The sequence below is a fragment of the Callorhinchus milii genome, unplaced genomic scaffold, assembly GCF_018977255.1.
Source record: "Callorhinchus milii isolate IMCB2004 unplaced genomic scaffold, IMCB_Cmil_1.0 Scaffold5, whole genome shotgun sequence".
Taxonomy (NCBI): Eukaryota; Metazoa; Chordata; class Chondrichthyes; order Chimaeriformes; family Callorhinchidae; genus Callorhinchus; species Callorhinchus milii.
The window spans coordinates 31,410,943-31,435,139 of NW_024704746.1; the positions used below are offsets into that span (position 1 = coordinate 31,410,943).

Below are 24,197 nucleotides of genomic sequence, written 5' to 3' on the forward strand. Positions count from 1 at the left end.
CCGGCTCTGGCCTGCTCCACGTCTCTCGAGCCACCCGCCCCACCATTGGCAGGAGAGCCTTCAGCCATTCTGCCCCCAACTTAGCCTCCTTCAAGTCCCGCCTCAAGATCCTCCTTTTCAGCCATGCCATCGGTCACCCCCCTTCCCCTGCCCTCCCTTCTAAAGGCGCTACACAAATGTAATGTTGTTGTTTGTGTGGGAAAAAAATTGGAGTTCCTTATCGTGGACAGATTGTCTGACAAGTTGCCACACAGAGGTGAAGTAATTCCAACACAACACCTTGAAAAAAAGGCAAAGACTCATCTTAAAAAGTTGGCACTCATCTTGCATGGGGAAGAACATTCTTGTGGCAAATGTTGAAGCCTAGAATAAGTAAATTAATAAATAAAATAAACGAATAAATTGATCGTTTTTGTTGCAGCCCACCCTTCTGTCATTCCATGTCCCTACTCGACTGGTATTTCAGCATGACTGGTCGACAGAATGCAAAGTACTTACTGTCAAAATCTCTCCTGGTTACAGGAAATTTGCTTATACCTTCCATATCACCAGAACCTCTTCGAGCCTCTGTTGTCTCAGTCTGCTGTATATTGTCAGATAATTCTGATTTGCCCGCACCTTTGATTACAAAATAAGGTGGCTGTTTCACTGTGGCTTTCAATGGTGGAGTGGATTTGAGCAGACTTTGGTTGGCAAAATTTAGATGATCTTGAATGATTTTCCAGTCTGATTTATAACCCAAATCCTGAAAAGAAGAATGGATGCATAAAACAGTATTATTAATGTAGTGTCACTCTGAAAGCATTTTGTGATAATTGTAGTAGCTTTTACTGATGTTGTAACATGTCGGTATTTCAGAGGCAGGAACTTTGTGGAAGAACTTTTACCAAATCGTTGTGCAAACGTAGTTGCTGTTTCTCTTCTCCCCTACATTCTCTGCCTCCCCAAAATAATTGGATGGTTGTTGTCCACTTGCTGGCAAGCAGAGCATGAGATGCTTGTGATACAAGCTGGTTTACCTTTTAGCAGGGGAATAGTAAGCGAAGCGAGGAGACTGAAACAAAGATAGGGATGCAAAACAATCATTTAACCTTTCAGAAAGATTAATCCATCTTTTAATTGTTTCTCTGTTCGGGCTAATGTGCTGCTTCTAGTTAGTATTACCCTTTTATTGGACAACATTTAATTACATGCATTGCAAAAAAAATTATCATGGGATTTTTTAAAAAGATATTTGTAGTTTAAATGTTCTATGTAAGACACTCTATACTTTGCTCTTAAACCCAAGATTGATGAAATTGATTTAAAATTTGGGAGCACATATAAAGAAACCGCTCCAACAAATTTCTGTTCATCATTTTCTTTTAATAAAAAGCCAGTCAGGACAATATTAGGAGCATTACAAATGGCTTCAGTATTCTGGGTGGGAGAGAGGGAAAATAGCCAATATTCACACTCCCGATCATCTAATGTTTCTTTGGAGAATGGCTATGTCAACATTGGATGAGAATAGAATCAAGATTGGCTCCAATGTTCCTCATAGTAGAATGGCCATTCGAAGCTCACACATCAAGAGTGACATTTTGGCTGAGGAACAGGATATGACTGTGAGCATTAATGAAATTACACTACAGCATGAGAAGCTGCCTCAGGAGATCTAGGCTTATTTTTTCTTCTGACCGAATTATTATTTATCAAAGTCTAGCACGCGATGATTCAGAGTTGGAGTTGGTATTAGCCACTCTGAATCATAAATAACAACTCCTTCCAGTAGCAGGGATTCTGTCATGACAACCTGCAAGAACAACAGTCCAACATGCCCAGAAGCAGATTTTGTGATGTACATTAAACCATCAGCAGGAGTTAACTATTTGTGACTAAGTCACTATAACTGACTCAAATTGAGAATTACTGTATGTAACACTCCCAATTTTTTTGACATTTTACCAACTTCTTTTGATTAAAGATTTTGGAGTTTGCATTTTCTTATAAATGACAACGTGAAATTGACATGATGAAAAAATAACTTACCGTTATGACGAAGACTTCTGGGTTTAATTTGTCATCCAAAAGTGGGTAATGATTGAATAACAGTGAAGCCATTGCTTTTACTGGTAGGTCAGGCTTCTTTGGGTTAAAATTATTTGGTTGCACCTTGTTTTCTTGCAACCATTCCACAGATTTTGCAGAAGCAGATAACTTTGTGATGACCAAAACCGAGATGAAGAGGACAGTGTACACTGACACAGTCATTCTCACACTGGCTGTAAGTTCTCTCAAGAGCAAGGTTTGCACAGAAACCAATGATGATCAAGAGATGCTTTCTTTGAAGGTACATGTAGCAATGCCTTTATATACTTCAACACAATGGAATGACTTCCCGGTGAGTCTACTTGAAGGGTTTATTACCAGTTGTGACCTAAAATGAATGTATAGTCTGATTCATCGTACCAAGAGGTATTGCCTGATCTACATTTTAATTAACGTTTCAAGGGATTTCATTCCACGGTGACTCTCCTAACATTAGGAACAGCATGTCTAATGTATTTTTATCTGCATAATGAATAATACATCTTAGATGTCAAAATGATGGATGGTTACTTCATTCATCTGAAGAATAATGCATTAATGGATCTGATTTAAGAAGGTAAGCTTTAAAACTATTCTCTGCACTTTGTATTAGATGTGCTGAATGGGAAGTGGAAATTATGGTTTTATTACTAAAAACCAAGAGGAGATGAAAGGAATCTTTTACAACAAAGAATTGCTAATCTCTGCGGAATGTGTATCCTGATAGGAAGATCCTTTCTTACCGAAAACATTTTTGCATGATGTTGACCTAGACATAAATCAAATTAGGAAAAAATAATCATTCTTCATAAAGTAACACTCTGTAGCTAGTATTTGAATTGCAGTTTATTGGATATTGAAAAACTTCGATACCAATGAATTGAGATCTAACTTATGTAATAATTTTCTTACATGAAAATTGTTTTTAGGGTGCATTACATTTTGGGATTAATCAAAGTTTGTGTCTCCAAATGGTCGATTGGGATTGACTTCTTGAAATATCAAGATGTTATTGCTGATTGTGGATCATTACTGTGTGGAAATTGGTTATCGCTTTACATTTTATCATGTGATGCCTTTTGAGAAGTCCTTCTGAAGTGAAAGACGCCATATCAAATGTAAGGATTATTATGTAGGCAAAACTGCCATTTATTACACATCAATGGATTCTCTAAAATGGTGGTGATGGGCCTTCTTTCCAACTGAATTTTTCTGCAGTGATTTTCTCAGTGACTTGCTTGACCCATGCAGAGGACAGCCAGAATCAATCAAGTAGTACAGGGCTGGAGTTGCATATAGACCAGACTAGGTAAGGGTGACATTTACATTGTGTGTAATTTAGGAATGATGGTGAATTTCAGAAAATGTTTTGGCAGAAGAAAATACTTAGCATTATCAATTCCGAATGTACTGTCATGAAGGACAGATTGGACAGGAATGATTATTGTGAATAAAATATTTCTGATGGCTGATAAATGCTGGAAATGAAGCGATGAGAACCATTTTCGGAAAAAGACAGTAATGATTTTCTAGCGGCTTGTTGCACGCCAATCTGGGTGGCTCTTCAAATATGTAATGAAAATGGGATTATCGAAGGCAAAGCATGCTAAATAGCTTGTCCACTGCTTGAAAGGAATGTTGCGTTCATTTACAGATGTGGATGAATTTAGTGTCTGTTCTGAAAGGTAAAGATGACACACTCCCAGCCTTTGATTTGGCCAGGGCAAACTTTGGTTCTAGCTTCACAAATTCAAAAACTCGAGTAGGAAAGGAAAATACCACCTTCAGAACAGAGTCTTAAAAGGTAACAAAAAAAAAAGCTGTCAATCCCCAAATTATCTGCCAGTGGACTAGTTGAAGTAAATCTAAAAAGACAATTAGAGAATATTACATATGCCCAAGCATGCAGCCTCCGCATGCACATACACACATTGTGCTTGGACTTACGCCGTGATTTAAATGTTATTTTTCCTTTTATATGTCTTTAGCCAATCCCCACACAGTAGCCAAAGTTGACAGGAGGAAAATCTATCTTGCATGAGGCCAAGCCAGCTCAACGAGGAAGGGTGCGGTCATGGGTATTAGTGGCTAGTTCTCCTACACATCAGCTTGTGAAACAATCTAAAATATAAAACAAAAAACATTTTTTTGCCCTGTGTGAACTCTTTATATAATAATAATCCTTACATTTGATGTAGCACCTCATGACGTCTTTGAGACCTTTCAAAGCACTTCACAGAATATACTGTAAAATGGATTGACTATATTTTGTGGACGAAACGCATCAGCCAATTGTGCACAGATCTATGTAAGATCTATGTAGATTCTAATCTCTTTGAACTTGCACATGGTCACTTCCCACTTCTCCCATGCTCAGTGTCACACCCCACCACTATACAGTGCTCCAAGACAAAGGGGCTACATAAATTCAAGTTTTTGTTGTTGAGCAATGAGAAATTTGTTTGAATTCAATTTTAAGGAACATTTGAGCACTTTAATTAAACCATTTATCTCAAAATCGATTTCAAGGTCCTCGCGTCAATCTCCTAGCTCATTCCTCTCCCTGTACCCTCTGATCAGCTAACTCGTACTTACTACAGGTCCCCTGCTTTACCTGTGCCACCATTGAATGTCAAGCTTTTCAATTTTTGTTGATGTTTTAATGTCATTTCACTTGCATTGGTTTTAAATTATGGATTTTATGTGCATCAAAAACTTTTTTTTTTGTTGGATTGTGATTTGAATTCAAGGTAATATCGATCATTACAAGATTGGTCTGGATGAAGAAGGTCCTTCGAGTCATCCATTTGAAGCATGGACACAAGGGATATTGAGCATTTTAGGGTTAAAATTTCTGTCTAGCATTGTATGATGTGTAACTATAATGAAAAATACCAATAAGGCTGACGTTGCCAAAGGTGCGTCAGGCTCATTCAATTGGTTGCATTGTTGGAGGTATCATTCTTCAGACCAAGCTCCCATCTACCTGTTCGGGTGGACGTTAAAGATTCCATGGTACTATTTGAAAAAAGAAGGGAATTTCTTCTGGTATCCCGGTCAACAATACCAGAAATAAAACTGATATTTTCCTTCATGGCTTCTTGTGGGATACCATTTGGTACAAATGCATTGCCATATTCACCTACAAATACAGTAATATCCTGTAACGCCATTTGAGACGTCTCCTGATGTGAACGGCACTCTACCAAATGCAAAATTATTATAATGCTGAATGGAATTTTTACCCATGCATTGCTTTTACGAATGTGGCATATCTGTAGAACGAAGTGATATGCTATATTTATTTGCAACAATCAATACACCAACACAGGTAAGGTAATTGTGAAAGTTTTATTTAGAAACCTCACAGAGGCAAAGATACACATACACTAAAGATACTATAAGTAATATTTCTCATTTGAAAACAGGCAAAAGATACAGATGTACACTGAAGATTCTATACGTAATATTGCTCATTTGAAAACCGATACCATCAAAGTATGCAGAACTAGAGTATTCAGGTTAAAGTTTTTTTTTCAGTGTTCACACAAATTGAGATATAGCATTACAACAATCTTAAAACTTATTTTTAAACTTTTTTTTCCCTACCTGCTTTCAGTACTGTAAAATTCTGTTGTAATTTGCCCATTGAATGTAAACCGGCAACACAAAGAAGGGGGAAAAAATAAATTTTAATGGAGTGTTTAATTACAGCTTCAATTTTTATTTTAGTGATCTTATGGTAAAATTTATTTTCTAAATTGTCCAGAGTGGGACTGGTTGTTACAGTGAGTTGGTACACTATGCTTTCACCTCCAGGTCTCTGTTAGAATACAGCCCAGAATGAAGTAATGCCACTCTCTCCTCTCTACCACATATAAATGTATATGAAATGAGTTTGCCCAATAGCCATTGATTCCCAGCATAGTATTGTTTGTAATTTTGCAACAGGATTGAAGTAGCCTGTCTTCACGGAAGTTGGAGCTAAGATTGTTCAAGCAATGACCTGCGACACATCTGGGATTCGCTATTTACTAATCCTTTTGCAAGTCTCAATATCCCAATATCACTCAAACAAAACTACAAAGGCTGCAGTTGTAAGAAATAAAAATTGAGGTGATGTCGTAGGGATGCTCTTTTGCAGTTAAATTGGGGTAGATGAGAGGGAGATTTACTCTGCATCTGATGCTGCCATTACCTGACCTTGGAGTGCTTAAAGCTGACACTGGATTCTTAAACAAAATATTGTTCTGACATTCATTTATTGGGCAATTAAAAGGAATCACAAATTCATGAAGTTAGTAACAATTTAAAATTATTTTCTCAGCAATACTACAAATTATTAACAAAGTGCCAGTGTGGCTCAGTTGGTAGCACTCTTGTTTTGGATTAGAAGATTGTAGGTTCAAGCCCCACACCAGGACTTGAATTCCTAATCTGAGATGACAATTCAGTATTATGGGTGCATAGTAATATGGGTATGCTGGATTATTGGAAGTGTTGTCCTTTGGATGAAATGTCAACCCAAAATAATGTCTTCTGGTTCAAGTAGACTAAAGATCCAATATATAATTTTGAAACAGGAAGTTCCCATAGTGCCTTGGCCAATATTCTTCCCTCAATCAAAATTCAAGAAAAATAGATTAACTTTGGTCATTCATCTCACTGTTTTTTGAGATGTTGCTGGAATAGAGAAGCTGTTGTGCTTGTCTGCATAACAGTCATTGCATAATGTGCTTTAATGTGATAAGACACTATATCAAATTTAACATTTCCAACTGCAATGGAACTGAAAAACAGTCTTTACATTTTGTCACAATACCTAAATAAATAAAAATGGTAAATCTGTTTGTAATTTGCAGATACATAATCCTTAAGAGATAGCAGTGAACGAAAATGGTAAATACCATGCTGTCCTTCGATTGATCTTGAAATATGAGGCATTCCAGGTGCGTGTCAATTATTTTGATATGACATTATCATATTACATTACTAGCTCCATATGTTCTGCATATCAAAAATATTGAATCAATATTGTTTCAAAACAAGTTTTTCTACAAAACAATATTCCATCCAACACTCTAACCTTAAAATAACAAAAGATGCAATAGACTTTGCAAAATTACTTTCATATTGGCTATTTACAAAATTAATAAATAAACAGCAGTCCCTCTCTGTATAATATCCTGTTTTAATTTGCACGATGCAAGTATCAAAAGTCACTTAGAAAAAAATTACATTTACTGCACTGATATTTTTTTTCCAACACTTTGTCACGGTTTGTCCTGACATTTACCTAAAACTTATAACAGATGAAAGTCATCTATTTGAACTTACTCATTTTCAACAATCAAAACAGAAATTACATATGGAATATTTTAATCCTCTTGTAGGATCCAGGGTTGCTAACTTAACTAAATGCAACAAAATATGGTGCAACTGTACATGGCTATAGTTCTAGGGATAACATTACTTTGCTTAATATACTTATATAGTTTCACAAAAAAGTTGGAAAAATTAAAAAGGCTAGTTTTGAAATGCTAAGACACTTTCATAACAGATCATAGGTACAAAAATAAAAGTGGGATTTATTTTAAAACACATTTTGAATTGTTTGAGAAAGTGTATACGGAAGACAATGGTACAACATAATTAAGAGTTTTGAGAAAGTAAAGTACATCATACTATACTACATACTATGCTGCTCTGCCCATGCCGGGAATTTAAACACAACATTCAAATACAATAGCTGAAAACCACAGCAAAATAAAAAGCTTAAATCTACATCTGCTCTATGTGCATATGAAAATCTTACCAGAAATCAGGCTATTTTGTTTAACAGTTTTTTTTGTATTCCTTATTTTCCCTAACATCAAGTATTTTTACAATAATAAAAAAATAGCACCATGGTATTGAATAGATTATAAGTATTGCTTAAGTGTACCGTTTCAGCCTGTATATTGAATTTAGGGTGCAAATCATAGCGAGAAGCTGGTTGAGGGTTATATTGTAATTACAGATTTGTAGCAAAATCTTTAAAATGCATGTTTTCCAAATTGCACTAAAGTAGAAAAAAGAAAATATGCAGCATTCATTTTTTTCAAAATTAACAATGTAATGTTTAAGCAATGAATATGGTTTCTATTTAGAAAGGTTACAATTTTATTGAATGCATTAATACATAAGAAAATTATTTGCAAATGGAATGTCATTGTTACTAATGAGAGGTTAAGTAGCTCCATTTAGCCCAACATTTTACAAACATTGAAGAGGAACATATATCTATCTGGTCTGGAAGCTGATATTCTAATGGGACTATAAAGAAACACAGCAGATACTGGAAATCTGAAATAAAATCTCAGTATTGGAAATTCACAGATCAATTTGAAAGTTAAGGTTAATGTTTTTAGGTACAACCTACCTGCATTTCTGTTTTATGGGCCTTTTAAGTCTAATAGTTATTACAACAGTATTGTGCTTTGTTATTTTAAAAAGCATTAAGAGGTGGACTGCTGTTTCACATGTTGAAGTTCAGTTATAGAAACAGCTTACTTTCTCACAAAACACATTTTTGTCAGAGGAATTTCCAATGACATCTTTAGAGTGCAGGGAAAAAGACATGAATAAACCAATTGTTTCTTAAAAGCCAATTGATTTATACCAGTTTCTTTTTCCTTCTTGCTGTTTTCTAGCCTTATCCATCGTGAAGTCTATGCTTGGGTATATTTTGAAAGCAGCAGCAGCCTAACAGTACCCCACCCAACTGGCTTTCCTTTAACTGTGAGCCTGGTCAGTGAGCCAATCGACTGCAGGGGACTTCATAGCCAAAGATAATCCTGTCCTAATCTGACCCACACACACACAAATGCACACACCCACACACACAGGAAGTCAGAATCCTAGCCAGTTTTTCCGTTTCTATTCCAGAAATACTGAGACTGCTGTTCCCCCTACCGCCTCCCTCGATGAGATCAACAAACTTTTTTTTTGGTCAGCTGGGTGAACAAACATGTGGAAAACCATCACAGTACTTAAGAGTATCCATACTAGAGGAGACTGACTTTCACGTATGTATGCCAGCTACACAGGATTTTCCTTGTGTCTGGAATGAGATGCACATCTCTCCTGGAAGGACCTACCCACTGCTTTCTAATTCCAGAAACTACTAGGTGCAGGTTGGCAAGAGCCAAGGCTTGGAGATCCCAGAGTATAGGAGTACTGCTGGAGTTTAACCAGCTAAAACACATCTTATCATTGAGTGCACTATCTGGCAAGTTTCCTGCTGCTTGTCCAGCTAGGACTACTCTGCCCCTAAGGGCTTTGGCTTGCAGCATTAACAGAAGCCAAGTGGGCTGGTTAATCCTTCCAAGCTAATGAACCAGGCTGGCTCTTGAGTACTGCAGACTCATCTGGTTCAGGAACTGGACAGCCTAGATTGCCACACCACAGAACATTAACTTGATTCTGACATTCTATTGCCAAATATGTGACTTTGAGGCAGCTCAGTTCTGAGGAGACCCTCACACCCCCCCCCCCCCCCCCCCCACCACCTCTCTCCCAGGAGAATAATCACTCGTTAGTATATTAACTGACACAGCAGTAGATCAACCATTAGAAATATCATGATCTTTATGGCTAGGTACAATCCCATTTGCTACTTGATATTGTGAACTTTGGAGGAGATGGGCTTACAACCGGACTTTGAACGTGACTTACACTCTGTTTAAAAGTTAAAATCTGAGCTGGTTCTTATCCCACCCCAATATGTTACCTACCAGGGTTGGCAATTTATCACTGCCATGGGAATTTACATTTTTTTAAAAAAATCCCAAGGTCTGAATCATAATAATACTTGCATTTGATACAGCGCCTTATCACATCGTTGAGACATCTCAAAGCGCTTCACATTTCAAAGTGCTGTAAAATATATTGCAAAGTGAATTGACTATTTTGTGGCCAAAATGTGGCAGCCAATTGCTCACAGTAGTGCCCCACAAACGGTCATGGATTGAGTGACCAAATTATTATTAAATTATTATGATGTAATTTCCCCTTACCCACACAGATATGCATTCATACGAATACAGGTACACTGGATATCCAGTGATTGATATAGTGCATTCCTATCAGTCGCATCTCCAACAAGAATTAAATCACACAGGTGATACTACATACAGCATTTAACCTGGATTTAAATCCACCATGTACTTCACATGTATCTTACTCCTCTACAACACCAGAAACAAGCATATTGCCCCATGAGATAACTGATTGAATACACCTCTATAACAGAACTTGATTTGGACACATTACTGTCTCCTCCCCTTCTCCAGCTGCCAATAGAATGATTTGAAATTAGAAGAAAGAAAATACTACAGCACAAATACCTCTGTGCTCATGTGCAACACTTTATAGTATTGAATAGGGCCAGTTACATATGCCCTCAAATTAATCTGTATTGGGCAAAATCAAATTCCAGATTTGCAGTTTGGAACTCGTGCTTATCATTTTGACAGCTCAACAATGATCCCAGTGCTGAGCAATAGGATTACCTGTGCTCTATAATACCTTTCTACTGCTGGCATACACTTCACTTGGTCGGTTCTCAGCCAGTGTGAAGCTTTGTGCAAATCTGGAGTAATCTTGGGAAAAATTGTGGTGTCTCATGACGTTTTTATTTGAAACATTGCAAATTTCCACCTCCGAACTTCCTGAAGACTAATCGTTTCCATTTTGCTTTATACAAACTCCATCTTAAAATTGTCCAAACAACACTACCTGGAGTAATGACTTGTCTACAGCATGAATACGTGCAGTTGGAAGTTCTCTGACAGTGAAAGGTTTAATGAAAGAAAAACTGGGGATGGGGCGAAATGAAACGGGTGAGAATCCAATTTCATTCATATTAAATTAGCTGGGCAAATATTTATTGTAATGATAAGAGTGTTGACATTTATATGCAAACTTCATATTGAGAGAATTATAGCATCTTGATAATGTTAATGAAGTATTCAAGATAGGGTAATGCATTTAAAGTGTACCATGTAGATTGATGATTATCATTAAATTTATGACTATCTGTTCAAAACCTTTTAAACTGCAGACAGCTAGATTTATATTACTTGCAGCGACAAACGACAGAACACACAAGAGTGCAAATATTGAAATGTAGTCTGACATTGATCTGTGTGTCATCTACTTAATCTGCCTTCATAAAATAATCAACATCAATAAAGACTTCATCACCCTCAAAAGTATATTATTGCAGAAGCATGATTAACATAATAATATTAACAAGTAAATGTATGGTAATCACAATGAAAAATGATTCTGTTTCGTTGTCACTGGCCCTTAAAGTAGTCCACATATATTGAGCTGCTAATTGTTACATAGGCTCCTTGCAGGTGAATGTGAAACTCTTTGTTAGATCGACATTTTACACCAGGGTGCTGTAAACTTCACTTGCTCTCCTCCAAGAAGATCTCAAAGGTCTTGAAAACATGTGTATTCTACAAAATGGCTGATCTAACAAAGGTATCGTTCCATAATGTCTGTTGTGGTCATCAAGGCAATTCTGACTGTAGAAATGACTGTCTTATAGAACGATTCAGTGGTGAACAGACACTTCAGCTACATTAGGCATGTTGTGGTAGCCATCCCATTGTTCATTTCTCTTGTATTTCATATTCTGTAATTTCTGTTGACACTACTGGTATTACCTCGGCTAGAGTTCTTCAAGACAGTCTCCTATAATAATCAGAGGAATGATGTTAAGGAACATAATATGAAATCCGAAGTGAATTGGATCATAGTTCTTCTTTATACCTGTGTGCCACATAACATAAGACTCATCATAAGAAATAGACAATTCCAGTATGATTCAGAATTTCACACGGATGTGAAAGCTCTCCCATTAGAAGTGCTTTGGTATGTCATTAGAACACCAACGCATTGTAGCCATCCCCTCTCAGATGAGATCCCACCATGGAGAGGAAGCAAGCAGAGGCCAGGCACATCTCACAGGTAGAGGGAAAGATACTGACAGTCAGGCCTCGACTGCTTTTACACATGTTCTAGAGGCCACATTCACAGCGGCATCAGACTGTCCTTGCAGCAGGTTGTCTCCTGCTTGTGAACGATACAAAGACCAAGGAAAGAGCTGGAGAAAAGCACTTCAGAAAAAGAGACAGCCTCACCCACAATGCAAACTAAACTACCTACTAATTGAGGGTTATTTGTTTTTGCATAAATTCAATTAAAACATTTTACTTTGCTCTCAACAACAGTCACTTAGTGCGTTTGACATCTTTCAGAAAGAAAAATGAAGGGGACATTACATCCATACAGGCTATTATCATAGTTTGATATAGGTTTGCACATTAATGTAAGCACATTGTATATTTTAGCAGATAAGTGGAACACAATGATCTCAATTAATACTGGGGCGAAAACAAAATGTTAATAACAGTGCAGTTGCTCACCTCTTTGTTTTTCTGCCAACTAATTGCTTTATATTCTGAAAACAGAGAATCTCAAAATTAACTGCGAGAACCCTTAAGGCTTTTCAGATATGAGGCAATAATTGATGGGGTAATTTTTCTCCTGTCAGTAAAAATGGCCCGTAATCTTGAAATGGAGTATTACACTGGCTGATGACTGAACATAGAAAGATCTTGGAGCTAACCAACATATAGTATCAAGATAACTAGAGACAGGGGAAAGCACAAGATTTTCAGAAAGAGGATATTTCAAAATGATGAATTTAGACAATGGACAAATCTACTAATGTATTCCCAAAGTGGCTTGTTTATCAATTAAACAGTAGGCAAAGCCAATAGAGACACTTAGACATCTATTTTCTTCAAGATATCAATATGTCTGAGAAGCTAATGTTATGATTTTCATCTCCGTCTCACAACTATGCTAATGAGTTTGGGACAGTGGCTATTTCATTATTCATTCATTATTTGCCTCTTGTGGATCCATATTGCAGTACAGGGGGTGGGGGAGAAAGTTAAATGGCTTCAGGGCAGGAAGAAAGGGGGAAATTGGTCAAGAAAATTGCTGACTCCATGTGTTATTTCATAATTATCCATTAATAAACATTACTTTATACATTTCTATGGAATAGACTCCCACTGGTTCCTGGAAAAATGCGAGTGTGGCCTTCTGTGTAAATGGGTTAAAGATCAATAATATGAATAATACAATACATCTGGTGGATTTATAAGCTTGAGATTTTACCTATTGGAACATTTCACAGAGCATCATCATCTCAAGATTACAATTCTCTTCCACAAAATAATATAAAATGTGTTTAATGGGTAACCATGAGATATTGGAGGATGGTATAGTTCAAAGGTGTGTTATTTTTAAAAAATAGTAATTTTGTTTTCTTTATCTAATACAGGATGAAATCAGGTCTGTTTCTTCCTTACCCTTTGTCCTTTATCAGCGTGGGGCTGTGTGCGTGCAGAAGCCTCTTGCTTTGCTGGTTTTGCACAATACATCTCCAGCAACTTGAGATCACAGCTCTGGAAGCAACATTCATCCACAATCCCTCTGTTTGCCCGCCTTATAGTAGGCCTGTAGCCTGTCGGTTTGTCTGTGAAAAAAAAATACACGCAGAACTGAAAAATACTTCTGACTTGTCGGCAGTTAAAAACCTAACAATACTTGTATGATTTGATACATCATCTGAGACCCACACAGTACTCTGGAGGCCATGAACCTTGCTAACACAGCACAATCTGCAGGCACAGGTCAGAACTGAAGCCCTGAGTATGGTGGTGACTGCCAAAAATATAATACATTTGGCAGGACAAATGCTCTGCTGCACAGAATAATTTTTGGAATGAAAAAGTCTGCCATTGCCAAGGTTTCAGATAAGATAGCTTGTCTTCCATAGACTTAAAATTTCACAAATAAAGTGGTAGGAAAAAAAAAACTGACGTCACGGCATTAACGTCACACGATTTGACCTGCGGTCTGACCCACATTAGAAGAAACCAGTGGGTGTGGTTTTGTGCCTGTAGTTCTTCATACACTGGGGTCTTAGGCTGCTTGCTAAAAATAGCGATTTTTCCGCTATGTTTTTACAATGGAATTTTATTATAAAGCCATAGCTAAACGATCGCTATTTTTAGCGATCAGAGTAAAATCGACCCAAGTGAGCTAGCAGTTCAGATATCAGGACGGAGACTAAAAAGAGATTCCCCCAAAATATAAAAGTGTCAATTATGGTCACGCGTGTATGTTCTTCAGCAACTGGTTCTAGAGCAGCACTGAAATTGAAAGCATGTTGCTCACTCGCCCTCTCAATGGAGGCACGGCTGTCTTGCCTTTGCCATGGAAGATTCAAACAGAAATAAAAGTTAACCTCAAACAAACAATTTTTGAATTCTACAGGCCATTTGCTGTCATCCACCAAGGGTGCACGGGGTCAACCTGCTCCTGGTTTGTCAATGCCACTTGCTCTGAAGCTACTTGCAAGGAGGTGCGCAAACTGGGAACTTTCCTGAAATTTAAACCAAGGTCCTATCTGCTTGTTTAGCTGAGGTACAGATCAGCCATGATCTAGTAGAATGGCGGAACAGGATCGAGGGCCTGAATGGCCTACTCCTATGTTCCTATGTTAAACATCCCACGACACCACGCGAAAAAAGAAGGGAGTTTCTCCTAAAGTCCAGGCCAATAGTCCTCCAGATTAACTGGTTGTTCACCTCATAGCTGTTTGGACAAATTTATTGGCGCAATCGGTTGGCATGTTTGCCTACAAAAACAATCATTATACTTGACAGTAATTACCTGAGAAATGCTTTGAGACATTTCAATGTGATAAGGCGCTATAAAAACGCAAGTTTGTTCTTTTTTTTCCTTTATTCCTCCAATGCCATGCATTATTCTTCAGCCAAGAGGATGCAGCTGGTGGGTGGGGAGACCTACTTATGAGCGTTTGCCAATGCTACTCTTGATCCAAATACTCAGATGTGTAACAACAGTTGGAATGGACTTGCCCTGCAACTTTCCTTCCCTTCCTCCCTCTCAACAATCTACTTCCCCACTGCTTTGGATGCCCCGACTTAAAGAAAACTCGTGCAAGACTATGTTAAACTGCAGATAGCGGATTTTTAACAACTATAACTAATTGATGAACTGAACAAAAATTCTTATAAATGTATTCACTTGTAGTGTTATTACACCATGTTTGTACTTTTGGAAGCAAAGCAATATTGCTTCCAACAGCAAAATGATTGGGAGCTGGATGTATGATTTTTTTACTTCTCTTAAATACATCTCTTGGGAGAATGTTATGCGTGCACTTGGCTTTGCTCACTAGTGTTAGTTTTATGAAGTTATTACAGTGCCATTTAAAATGATCAATTAAAAGGTTTTTAAGGTGACAGTTAGACCAAAGGATACAATCTTAGAGCTGAAATGGTTGTGAGAATGTAGAATTCACTATCCCAGAAGACTATTGAGAATAAATTGTGATATTTAAAGAGAGATACTGTGGATACATATGTAGGAAGGAATAATAATACTTGCATTTGATATTGCACCCTAATGCATCTTCAAGACATCTCAAAGCACTTCACAGAATATATTGTAAAGTGAATTGACTGTGTATTTTGTGGGTAAAATATTTTGTTCCTACATCTGCGTGGAGTTAATCACTTTACACCACCTGCATTTAAACTGGTGCAAATGCTGCTATAACTCTCCTAAAGCAGCTTTGCATTTAGACTCCAGCATGATTCACTTTCATTTTCTACATCTCAGTCTCAATTTGTACTGTTAGCAAAACTTCACAAAAGCATCTTACCATTTTAATACTTGCTGCCTTTACCACATTCAACTTTGCTGATTCCATCAAACCTAGATAAAGTGCTGTCAACATTTTCACCCAATAAAACTTCAAAAACAAATCAATATTGATATTGGCTGAAGTTGTGATGTTTAGTTCAGTCATGTATTACTGAGAGGCTGTACTAAATTATTAAAGATAGGTCTATTGTGCAAGAGTGCGCAATGAGGCAGAAAGTGTTTCTGTCAGGTTCTGGGTGCTTTAGTAACCAAAAGTTGGGTGCCATTAGTTTATTGACTGCACTTTTTAAACATTGTGAGGCAGAAATACACTTGGGTCTATATTTATTCTATTAACATGGCTTTTGTTCAGAATGTGGCAGATTGTTGAATTCAGGTTTAACTTTGAAGCTTGTTCTCTGTCGTTCTTAAAAGAAAATCAGCTTCAGAATTCAAAATTGTATTTAGATGCAGGACAATGTGAAATATAATGTTAGTAGTGGCATCATGGGTCACTGAGTACCTACGGATGTACGCATACAACTGCAGTTACATCTGGTGGCTACGTCGGCTGACTGTGGTGCTGTGGCATCCTGCATCACAGAGCACGCACGAAGCCAAGCAGCGGGAACAAAACAAAGAACACAGACGAAGCTAAGCCACAGCAACCACAAAATTATATTTTTAAAGCGCCAAGTCCTCCCATTGAGTCATCCCAAAAGAAGTCCTCCCACAGGAGACCTCCCAGATGGCTATAAAGATGAAATGTCTGTTGTGTGTTTGTCTGTGTCAATCTACATTCCATATTGAATCCTTTGGTTGCAAGCGAAGGCTGAAACGGGTACAGTAGTCTGCAATAGTAATAATAACAATAATAATCCTTGCATTTGATTTAGCACCTTCTCACGTCTTTGAGATGTACCAAAGCACTTCACGATATACTGTAAAGAGGAGTGACTGTATATTTTGTGGGCAAAACGTGGCAGCCAATTGTGCACAAAAGTGTCCACAAACGGTCGTGGATTGAGTGACCAAATTATTATTTTTTCCTTTTTCTTTTGAAGAATTCTCCAATTGACCTACAACCAGTTTCCAACTCACCACCAGGCAAACAGAGGCATGTGTGTGTGGAGCAAGGAATCTTGCTCAAGGCTTTGCCCTGCCCGGGAACCAAACCCAGGAACTAATGCCTCATTTAGGGTAGGAAAATATTGTTAGAATGATGTGGAGATTTGAAGATTAATTTCATTCTCTTGTTATAAACCTGTTCAGCATGATATCATGTGCCTTTGACATGTTTGGTGGCTGTTGAGGAAACAGTGGTTCCTGTTCCAAGGAAACAGGAAACTATCAGTTTACATTCATTATCCATTGTAGAACTTGCAGTGTTATCATATGGACTAGCTTCATGCAAAATGGTTTTATCCCAAGCAATAAAGAAAGTAAACCTACTGAAATAAAAGCCTCGATTACCACACACAAATTGGAGAGTATCCACCAAATCTGAACCGCAAAGAGTCTCTGGATTGGCTTCCGCTCCACTCAGGATTAGTACACAGAGCGTCAGGTAGAAGAGATGAGGGTAGGACGCAAAAGCCATCCTAACCTGCAAAAATAACAGAATAAGTTAAGCATTTAAATCTCAATGGACTATTTGACATTTAAAATATAATAATAATACTTGCATTTGATATAATACCTTATCACATTGTTGAGAAGTCTCAAAACTGCTTCACAGAATATAATGTCAAGTAAATTGTATATTTCGTGGGCAAAATGTGGCAGCCAATTGCACTCAGCAATGTCCCACAAACAGTCGTGGATTCAGTGACCAAAATTAGTATTACTATTATTTTGGGGGGCATTATTACGTTTGGCAGATTTAAAAAAATAAGAGAATCCTCTCGTCCTTCTGATATTAACACTAGAATTGAATCAAAAATAACATGTCTTTAACTAAAGGCACAACGAATACACTGCTTATAAAATAATAATAATAATCCTTGCATTTGATATAACGCTTTTCACGTCGGGAGGACGTCCCAAAGCGCTTCACAGAACATACTGTAAAGTGAATTGACTGTATATTTGTGGGCGAACGTGGCAGCCAATTGCGCACAGCAATGTCCCACAAACAGTCGTAGATTGAAAATGACCAATTTATTATTGTTTTTGTTTTTGGAGGGATTATTATTAGGCTCTGTGTGGAGTAAGGAAACTTGCCCAAGGTTTCGCCCTCTGCCTGGAATTGAACTCAGGTCTCTCACTTGCAAAGCGGGTGCTCTAACCACTGAGCTACAGGACTCCTGTTTTGTTTATACTCCTGTATTGTTTATACGTAAACAATGAGCTGCGTATGTAGATCTCTTCTTAATATCATGCAGATTACTGTAGGACAAGTTCTAACAAAACAATTGATTTGATTGCCACAGAGATAAATATAAGAGTCTGCTGTTGCCCCCACCCCCCCAGTAAATCAGATTTCTAGAGAGAATTACACTGATTTATCAGCAAAAGCAGATTGCTGCCATGTCAGTGAGCTGACAAGTGACTTAAGATACCTTTAACCTTAGTTTGGTGTTGATGCTAACTCTATTGATCAAAGAAAACTACCTGTAAAACACGAGCATATCACAAAGACATTGTACATTGAACCAATATAAAAATTACATTTCACCTGGCAATAATGTAAAGTATCTATATTGATCTTAGATTGACCATTGAACCAATTTCACTGCAGGTTTCATTCTGATGTTAGTGTTTGTAAAAACTACCGTGCTTGGAAATGTTACTGATGATTATTTTAAACATTGAAGTTGGGGAACATAGATTGGCTTTTGCAGTATTGTGTTGCCTCCAAGTGTTACACAGGAGCAGACGTGTTACTCCACTATCTTGGATGGCCTTGGTGCAGAGTACCCAAGAGGTACATACTCTTATTTGTGTGTGTGTGTATATATATATACATACACACACACATATATATTATATATATATATACACACATATATATGGATGGTGTAGTATGATAATAGCAATAAACATAAGAGAAGCACATGCAGTACTAGATATTCAGTGGTGAAATGTGGAATTCAGTAGTTAACTTGTGAACAAGCAAGACTGAATGAATCGTAATGCCTCAAATGATGAAGAATATCTTCCTCCTGTAGAATAAATATGGCATTTCATTGTTCTCTCGGTTTCAGTTCACTGCATCAGTTGAAAATAAACATTTGTTTTCTGTTGAACATTATTGGGGGCTTTTATATTTGCAGATGGTATTGTAATACTCTCTCTAGTTTTGTGAAAGGACTTTCATCTCTCTTCAAAACTGGTTGGGTATCACTTTGGAAATCCCTTAAACATAAACGTCAATAAAGACACCTTTATGGTGTATTTCACCCACAAAACACACAATCAAACCACAAATGTCTAACTTGTTCCTCAATTCCAAACAGTTGGAAGCTATTAATACCAGGGAACTGAGTGAAAACAGCCTTCTCCAAGATTGAGTCTGTTCTCTGTAGTGTGGAGTGGATATATAAAAAACCTTTCAAAGATCGATCATTTCACTATTCTAGGAACCAAGATCTACTACAGTTACACCTAGAATTTGACAGCAGAGAAGGCCACTTGATCAATCATTATTGTGCCAACTCTCTGTCTCTAATTTGTCCTTTTTAGTTGTTTAGTTGGTACCCTATATAATAATCTATGCATTTGATAATAATAATAATCCTTCCCCTGTTCCTTGTTTTTTCCTTTTGTCTTTCTTAAATTCCTTAAACCTTTCCCCCACCTTGCTTTCCTCTGTTTGATTGGCTTGTTTTCCCCTCCCTTTGCCATATATATTAGTTTGGATGATCCCCAAGAGCATCAGTTATTCTTTCACCAAGGACATGGGTCCCAGCCCAGCGCTCTTCTGGTTAAGCCCACCTGTCCTGCACGAGTCACTCCAGACCCAAAAAAACAGTCCCAGTGCCGTAGGAATGTAAATTTTTCCCATCCTAATGCCATCTCTCCAGCATATTTATTTCCCTAATCCTGTGCACTAATCAGCAGGTGGCATTGGTAGTAATCACGAGAATACCACCTTGAGAACTTAACTCTTAATTGCTGAAATCTTTATTAGTCATTAGTTCCAACATGAACCATAACATCTAACTTTTTTCCCCTCCATCTCTACTCCATAATCTTCTGTAACATAATCTATTATGTCGATTACCCTGCCTGCCAGCCGAGAGGCTTACGGTTCTACCTCTACATTCTCATGACTGGCCTTTCTATCACTGCTAGAAATTCCTACTGATAGCATTTCTGTACTTCCTCCCTTATTTACTCCACAGGGCAGTTACTTTGCTCATGGATATATTCGTCTTGCGTTGTCATCTTTGTCACAGGTATTCAGTACTACATACCGATTTGATAAATCAGTACTTGCAATACCTCCTGCCTGCTCCTTCCAAATCTATGTCCAGTTACCCCCTTCCCTCAAGACCTCTTCAACCACAACTTCAGTAACCTTCCTAGCCCTACCTTCCCTGCCCCCCAGCTAGGATCTAAATCCCTGACTGTCCAGCACCTCAGGATGTCCTCCTGACATGAAAGGCGCTATACAAATATAATTTGTTGTTGTTATCAATTATATCTGCCTGTGTGTTGGCCACTGGCTGAAATATATGTTTGAAATAGCCTTTCGACCTCTCATATATGACAAAGTGTTCCTAACTGCTGCTCAAGCTCATAAACGTTGAACTAAAACAAGCAATTGAAAGGCACCACCTACATGTGTGGTCATCCCTGCCATATAAAACGTGCAGGAATTCCAAAATTACACACAACACAGGCATTAGCTAACCCTCCAAACTAAACGGATTCCTTGCTAAAGTTCAACATAGACAAACATGCACTTACTTTAGTGATTTACTTAAGAGGTAAGGCAAATTTTCACTCACCACCTCATTTGCACTCTTGGCAAATTTGCTTGATTCCTGTCAAGCTGGCTGGCCTTTTGCCTGTGCTATTTCTTGTAAGTTATTTCAGGTAAAAAATGTCTTGCATTGCTCACAGTCCAAACTATATCTGGTTTACAAGGAACCAATAACTGGCTAATACATGACTGGGTTTGGCCAGCTAATTCATAATTGATTAAATGATGGATGAACCGATTAACAATCAGCTGTCCAGCTGTAAACTTCAACAAAACTACTCAATGACTGGCTTTCCTGCCCTGTCATCTAGTGCTTTTTTAAAAAAAATCAACTGCATACCTTGCGCTTAGCAACCTTGAAATTTAATCACACCACTTACTGACTGTAATCTGCCGCTATCATCAGATTCACGTGATTGTGCTCTGTGCCCCTCAAGCTCCCTCAACGTTCTGCATCAATCCACAGTGAAGCTTAAAACCTTGCGTCTGCCTCCACGTGTAACCTGCTTTCAGCCAGTATTATCAATTTCAACAACAACAACAACTTGCGTTTAATTAGCGCCACCCGTGCGCGGTAGCTTCCCAGAGCGTTTGGCAGTGGTGGAGCAAGATGCCAAGCCGGGGGCGGGGGGGGGGGGGTGGAGGGAGAGGGTGGGATGGGTGGGTGGGTGGGTGGGTGGTGGGGGGAAGTGACCGTAGGATTTCGACTCTGTTCCTTTATTTGCAAAACTTCAAACGTACAAGTTCTCCATCATTTGCTGAACAGGGTTTGTTGGATGGACTGTGCGAGCATGAAGTTCTGAGCAATCTATGACTTGCCCATTGGGGCCCCAGCATAAACTTGCCAGAGCATTGTGTACTTCAACTGCAACCACCAGGGTGAAAGGAGCATTCTGTACTTGTTACAGTTGCCCCTGACTACAAGCGAGTTATTACAGTACCTAATACACAAATAATAAAAAAAAGTGACCCAATAAAAACTCAAATAGTTGTGTTTTACACGTTCATGCTTGATAATGGTTTGACATTCTTCTCTGAAGTATGAACTCAGCAAATACTGACTTTAGTGCTACTTCCACAACCAGAGTTTGCAACACTTAAGCAGCATTTATTTTAAACGCTTGCAAATATTAGCAATCCTTATTGAGTGGCAAAGCCAAAAACTCTTAATCAACTCTGACTATCTGTAAAAAGAAAAAATCCTTTCCATGTGAAACTATCACAGGCCAAATTATTTCACCAAATGCCTGGGACATTTCCAATATATCAGCCAAGCAGGCAAAAATGCAAGAGGGAGTTTCATTCGTGATGTTATTCTCTGGGTCTCGCCAAATAAAATATTCTGATTCTATCCCTCCAGAACACATTTGAAAGAAGGTTACACTGCAGTTTAATGCAAAAAAAAACCTTGCATTAAAAATACTTCTGAGAGGTTTCAAAGGCTGATCTGAAAACTGAAGGGATTGCCATATAGGAAGACGGGTATTTCCACCACAAAGCGTTTGGCAAAGTAGTTGTGTTGGTTTTGGGAGGCGAGAAATAATAATAATAATAATAATAATAAAGCCCTAAAATAAAACGTACGTTACTTTCAGAGGTGACACCAAGCGCAGGAGATGTGGCATCTCTCAGTGCATTTTAAAGACAAATTACTGTGTGTGTCATGTTTGCAAACACATGTGAAAACAGTCACCGAACACTTCTGCATGAAAACAGCACGTATAAAGCGCTTCACTTGCATTTCTCCCATCGAAACACTGCAATGAAAACCCTTTCTTGGGGAAGAACCATTCACCCTAAGAAACTTATGCAGTAACTGCAATTGAAAGAATTTTTTTTCGAAGCAAAGTTGAAGCCTCGACCAGATGTGTGTGATCTGAACTATTTGGCAGCTTAGTGGGGGGGGGGGGGGTCTACAGTAAAGTCTTTTTAAAAAAAAGCTACAAATGTCTTCAAACCCAAAACGACTCACATACAAGAATAACTGTGTGATTCCCTGAACACCAGCCTCATCATTCTCTGCAATGAACCCAGATGCTCCCAACTTCCTTTAACATTGTAAGGAACAAAAACCCTCAGCACAGAAGAATATATATTTTTTTCAGCCTTTTTTCCCCCAACGTTTTTACCATCAGACTCTGAAAAGCCAGGCTCATAATGCAACCCACTTCTATCCTGCAAAGTGATTGCCAGTGGTTAGTCCAAACAGGCAAATAATGCGCAAACTTACATAAGAAAGTAAATAATTTAATGCTGCACTTTCAACTGGATTCTCTGCGTGATAACACGTTGCCAATTCCAACCCCCCAACCCCCCCCCCTCCACCCCCAACCAACCAACCAACCCAACCAAAAAATAAGAGAGAAGCTGTTAAGAGAGGAATTGCATTTTTGAAGGGTTTAACACACGATTGCACGTCAAGAATCACGATTAACAGTGCAAGAAAATAACCAGTGTCTCTTTAAAGTTAAATCAGTTAACTTCTAATGCACATGCATACAGTCTTGCAGTCCAGTGGGGGGTTATTTTCTAGTTGGGGGTTGCAAGTTGATCACTGTCAGCATTAAAACAGCAGAATTTTCCTGTTGCAATAACTGTGAAGTCCATCTTCTGGACACGTTCCTATTATTCCCACCAATATCCTGATATGTAAAAGCAAAACCTGCACAAACTCCCAGCCCCTGAATTACCTGCATTCGTGTAAGTCATCCGGCTTCAGGTGTTTAGGTTTTTCTTGGGGTGGGAAATAAAAGCAAAACAATCCCATATCCTGATGAAGGTATATAAAACCTGCACAGCCTCACAGTCAGGGACTGACTGATACTGGGGGTGTGTGGGTGTGTGTGTGTGTGGTGGTGGTGTGTGTGTGTGTGTGTGTGTGTGGAGGGGGTTGGAGTGAAATCAACACATATATAAGCAGACTCCACAATAACCAGAGGAAACAAAAAAGTCACCTTAAAGACTTCTGAGAGGGCGCAGGAGATGCATTTGGACTCTCCCACCGGGGTCTGGGTCTCTTCCATCACCTCTTGCTGGAAGCTGGAGAGTTGTGGCCAGTAAATGCTCTCCTGGTTTTGTGTGTTCCTGCGAATGCAAAAGAGCAAGAAAAAAAAAAGAAAAAGGGGGATGTGTGTGTGTGTGTGTGAGAGAGAGAGAGAGAGAGAGGTTCAGTCGAGCACTCCTCACGTTTCTCTCAATTTCACACCAGGAACAGAGGACTTTCGATCGATTGCGCAAACGCATCTGATGTGCTTTCAGGGACAGTGAAAATTCCAGCAACAGGGGATTCACAGAAATCCCTTTTTATCTCCATCAAACACCCTCCCAGACAGGAAACAGCTGCAGGGGCATTCACTCCTTTGTATGTACGTGGGTTATTTTTTTTTGTGTG

The 24,197-nt window shown here is 38.4% G+C and overlaps 2 protein-coding genes across 3 annotated transcripts; both read right to left on the reverse strand.

Moving 5' to 3' along the window:
• Positions 1-319: 319 nt before the first annotated feature.
• Positions 320-2,253, reverse strand: LOC103179920 (pro-melanin-concentrating hormone). Its single transcript, XM_042335047.1, has 3 exons — positions 2,032-2,253; positions 499-745; positions 320-363 (listed from the first exon to the last, which is right to left on the reverse strand). Exons 1-3 carry the CDS (start codon positions 2,251-2,253, stop codon positions 320-322), a joined length of 513 nt encoding a protein of 170 aa, XP_042190981.1.
• Positions 2,254-10,059: 7,806 nt separating this feature from the next.
• Positions 10,060-24,130, reverse strand: igf1 (insulin-like growth factor 1). Of its 2 annotated transcripts, XM_007895369.2 has the most exons (5): positions 23,761-24,130; positions 17,329-17,482; positions 13,509-13,675; positions 12,552-12,586; positions 11,733-11,817 (listed from the first exon to the last, which is right to left on the reverse strand). In XM_007895369.2, exons 1-5 carry the CDS (start codon positions 23,827-23,829, stop codon positions 11,805-11,807), a joined length of 438 nt encoding a protein of 145 aa, XP_007893560.1. In that variant the 5' UTR covers positions 23,830-24,130; the 3' UTR covers positions 11,733-11,804. The 2 variants fall into 2 exon arrangements, with proteins under 2 accessions (XP_007893559.1, XP_007893560.1); XM_007895368.2 differs by lacking the exon at positions 12,552-12,586 and having other exon boundaries at positions 10,060-11,817.
• Positions 24,131-24,197: the final 67 nt, after the last annotated feature.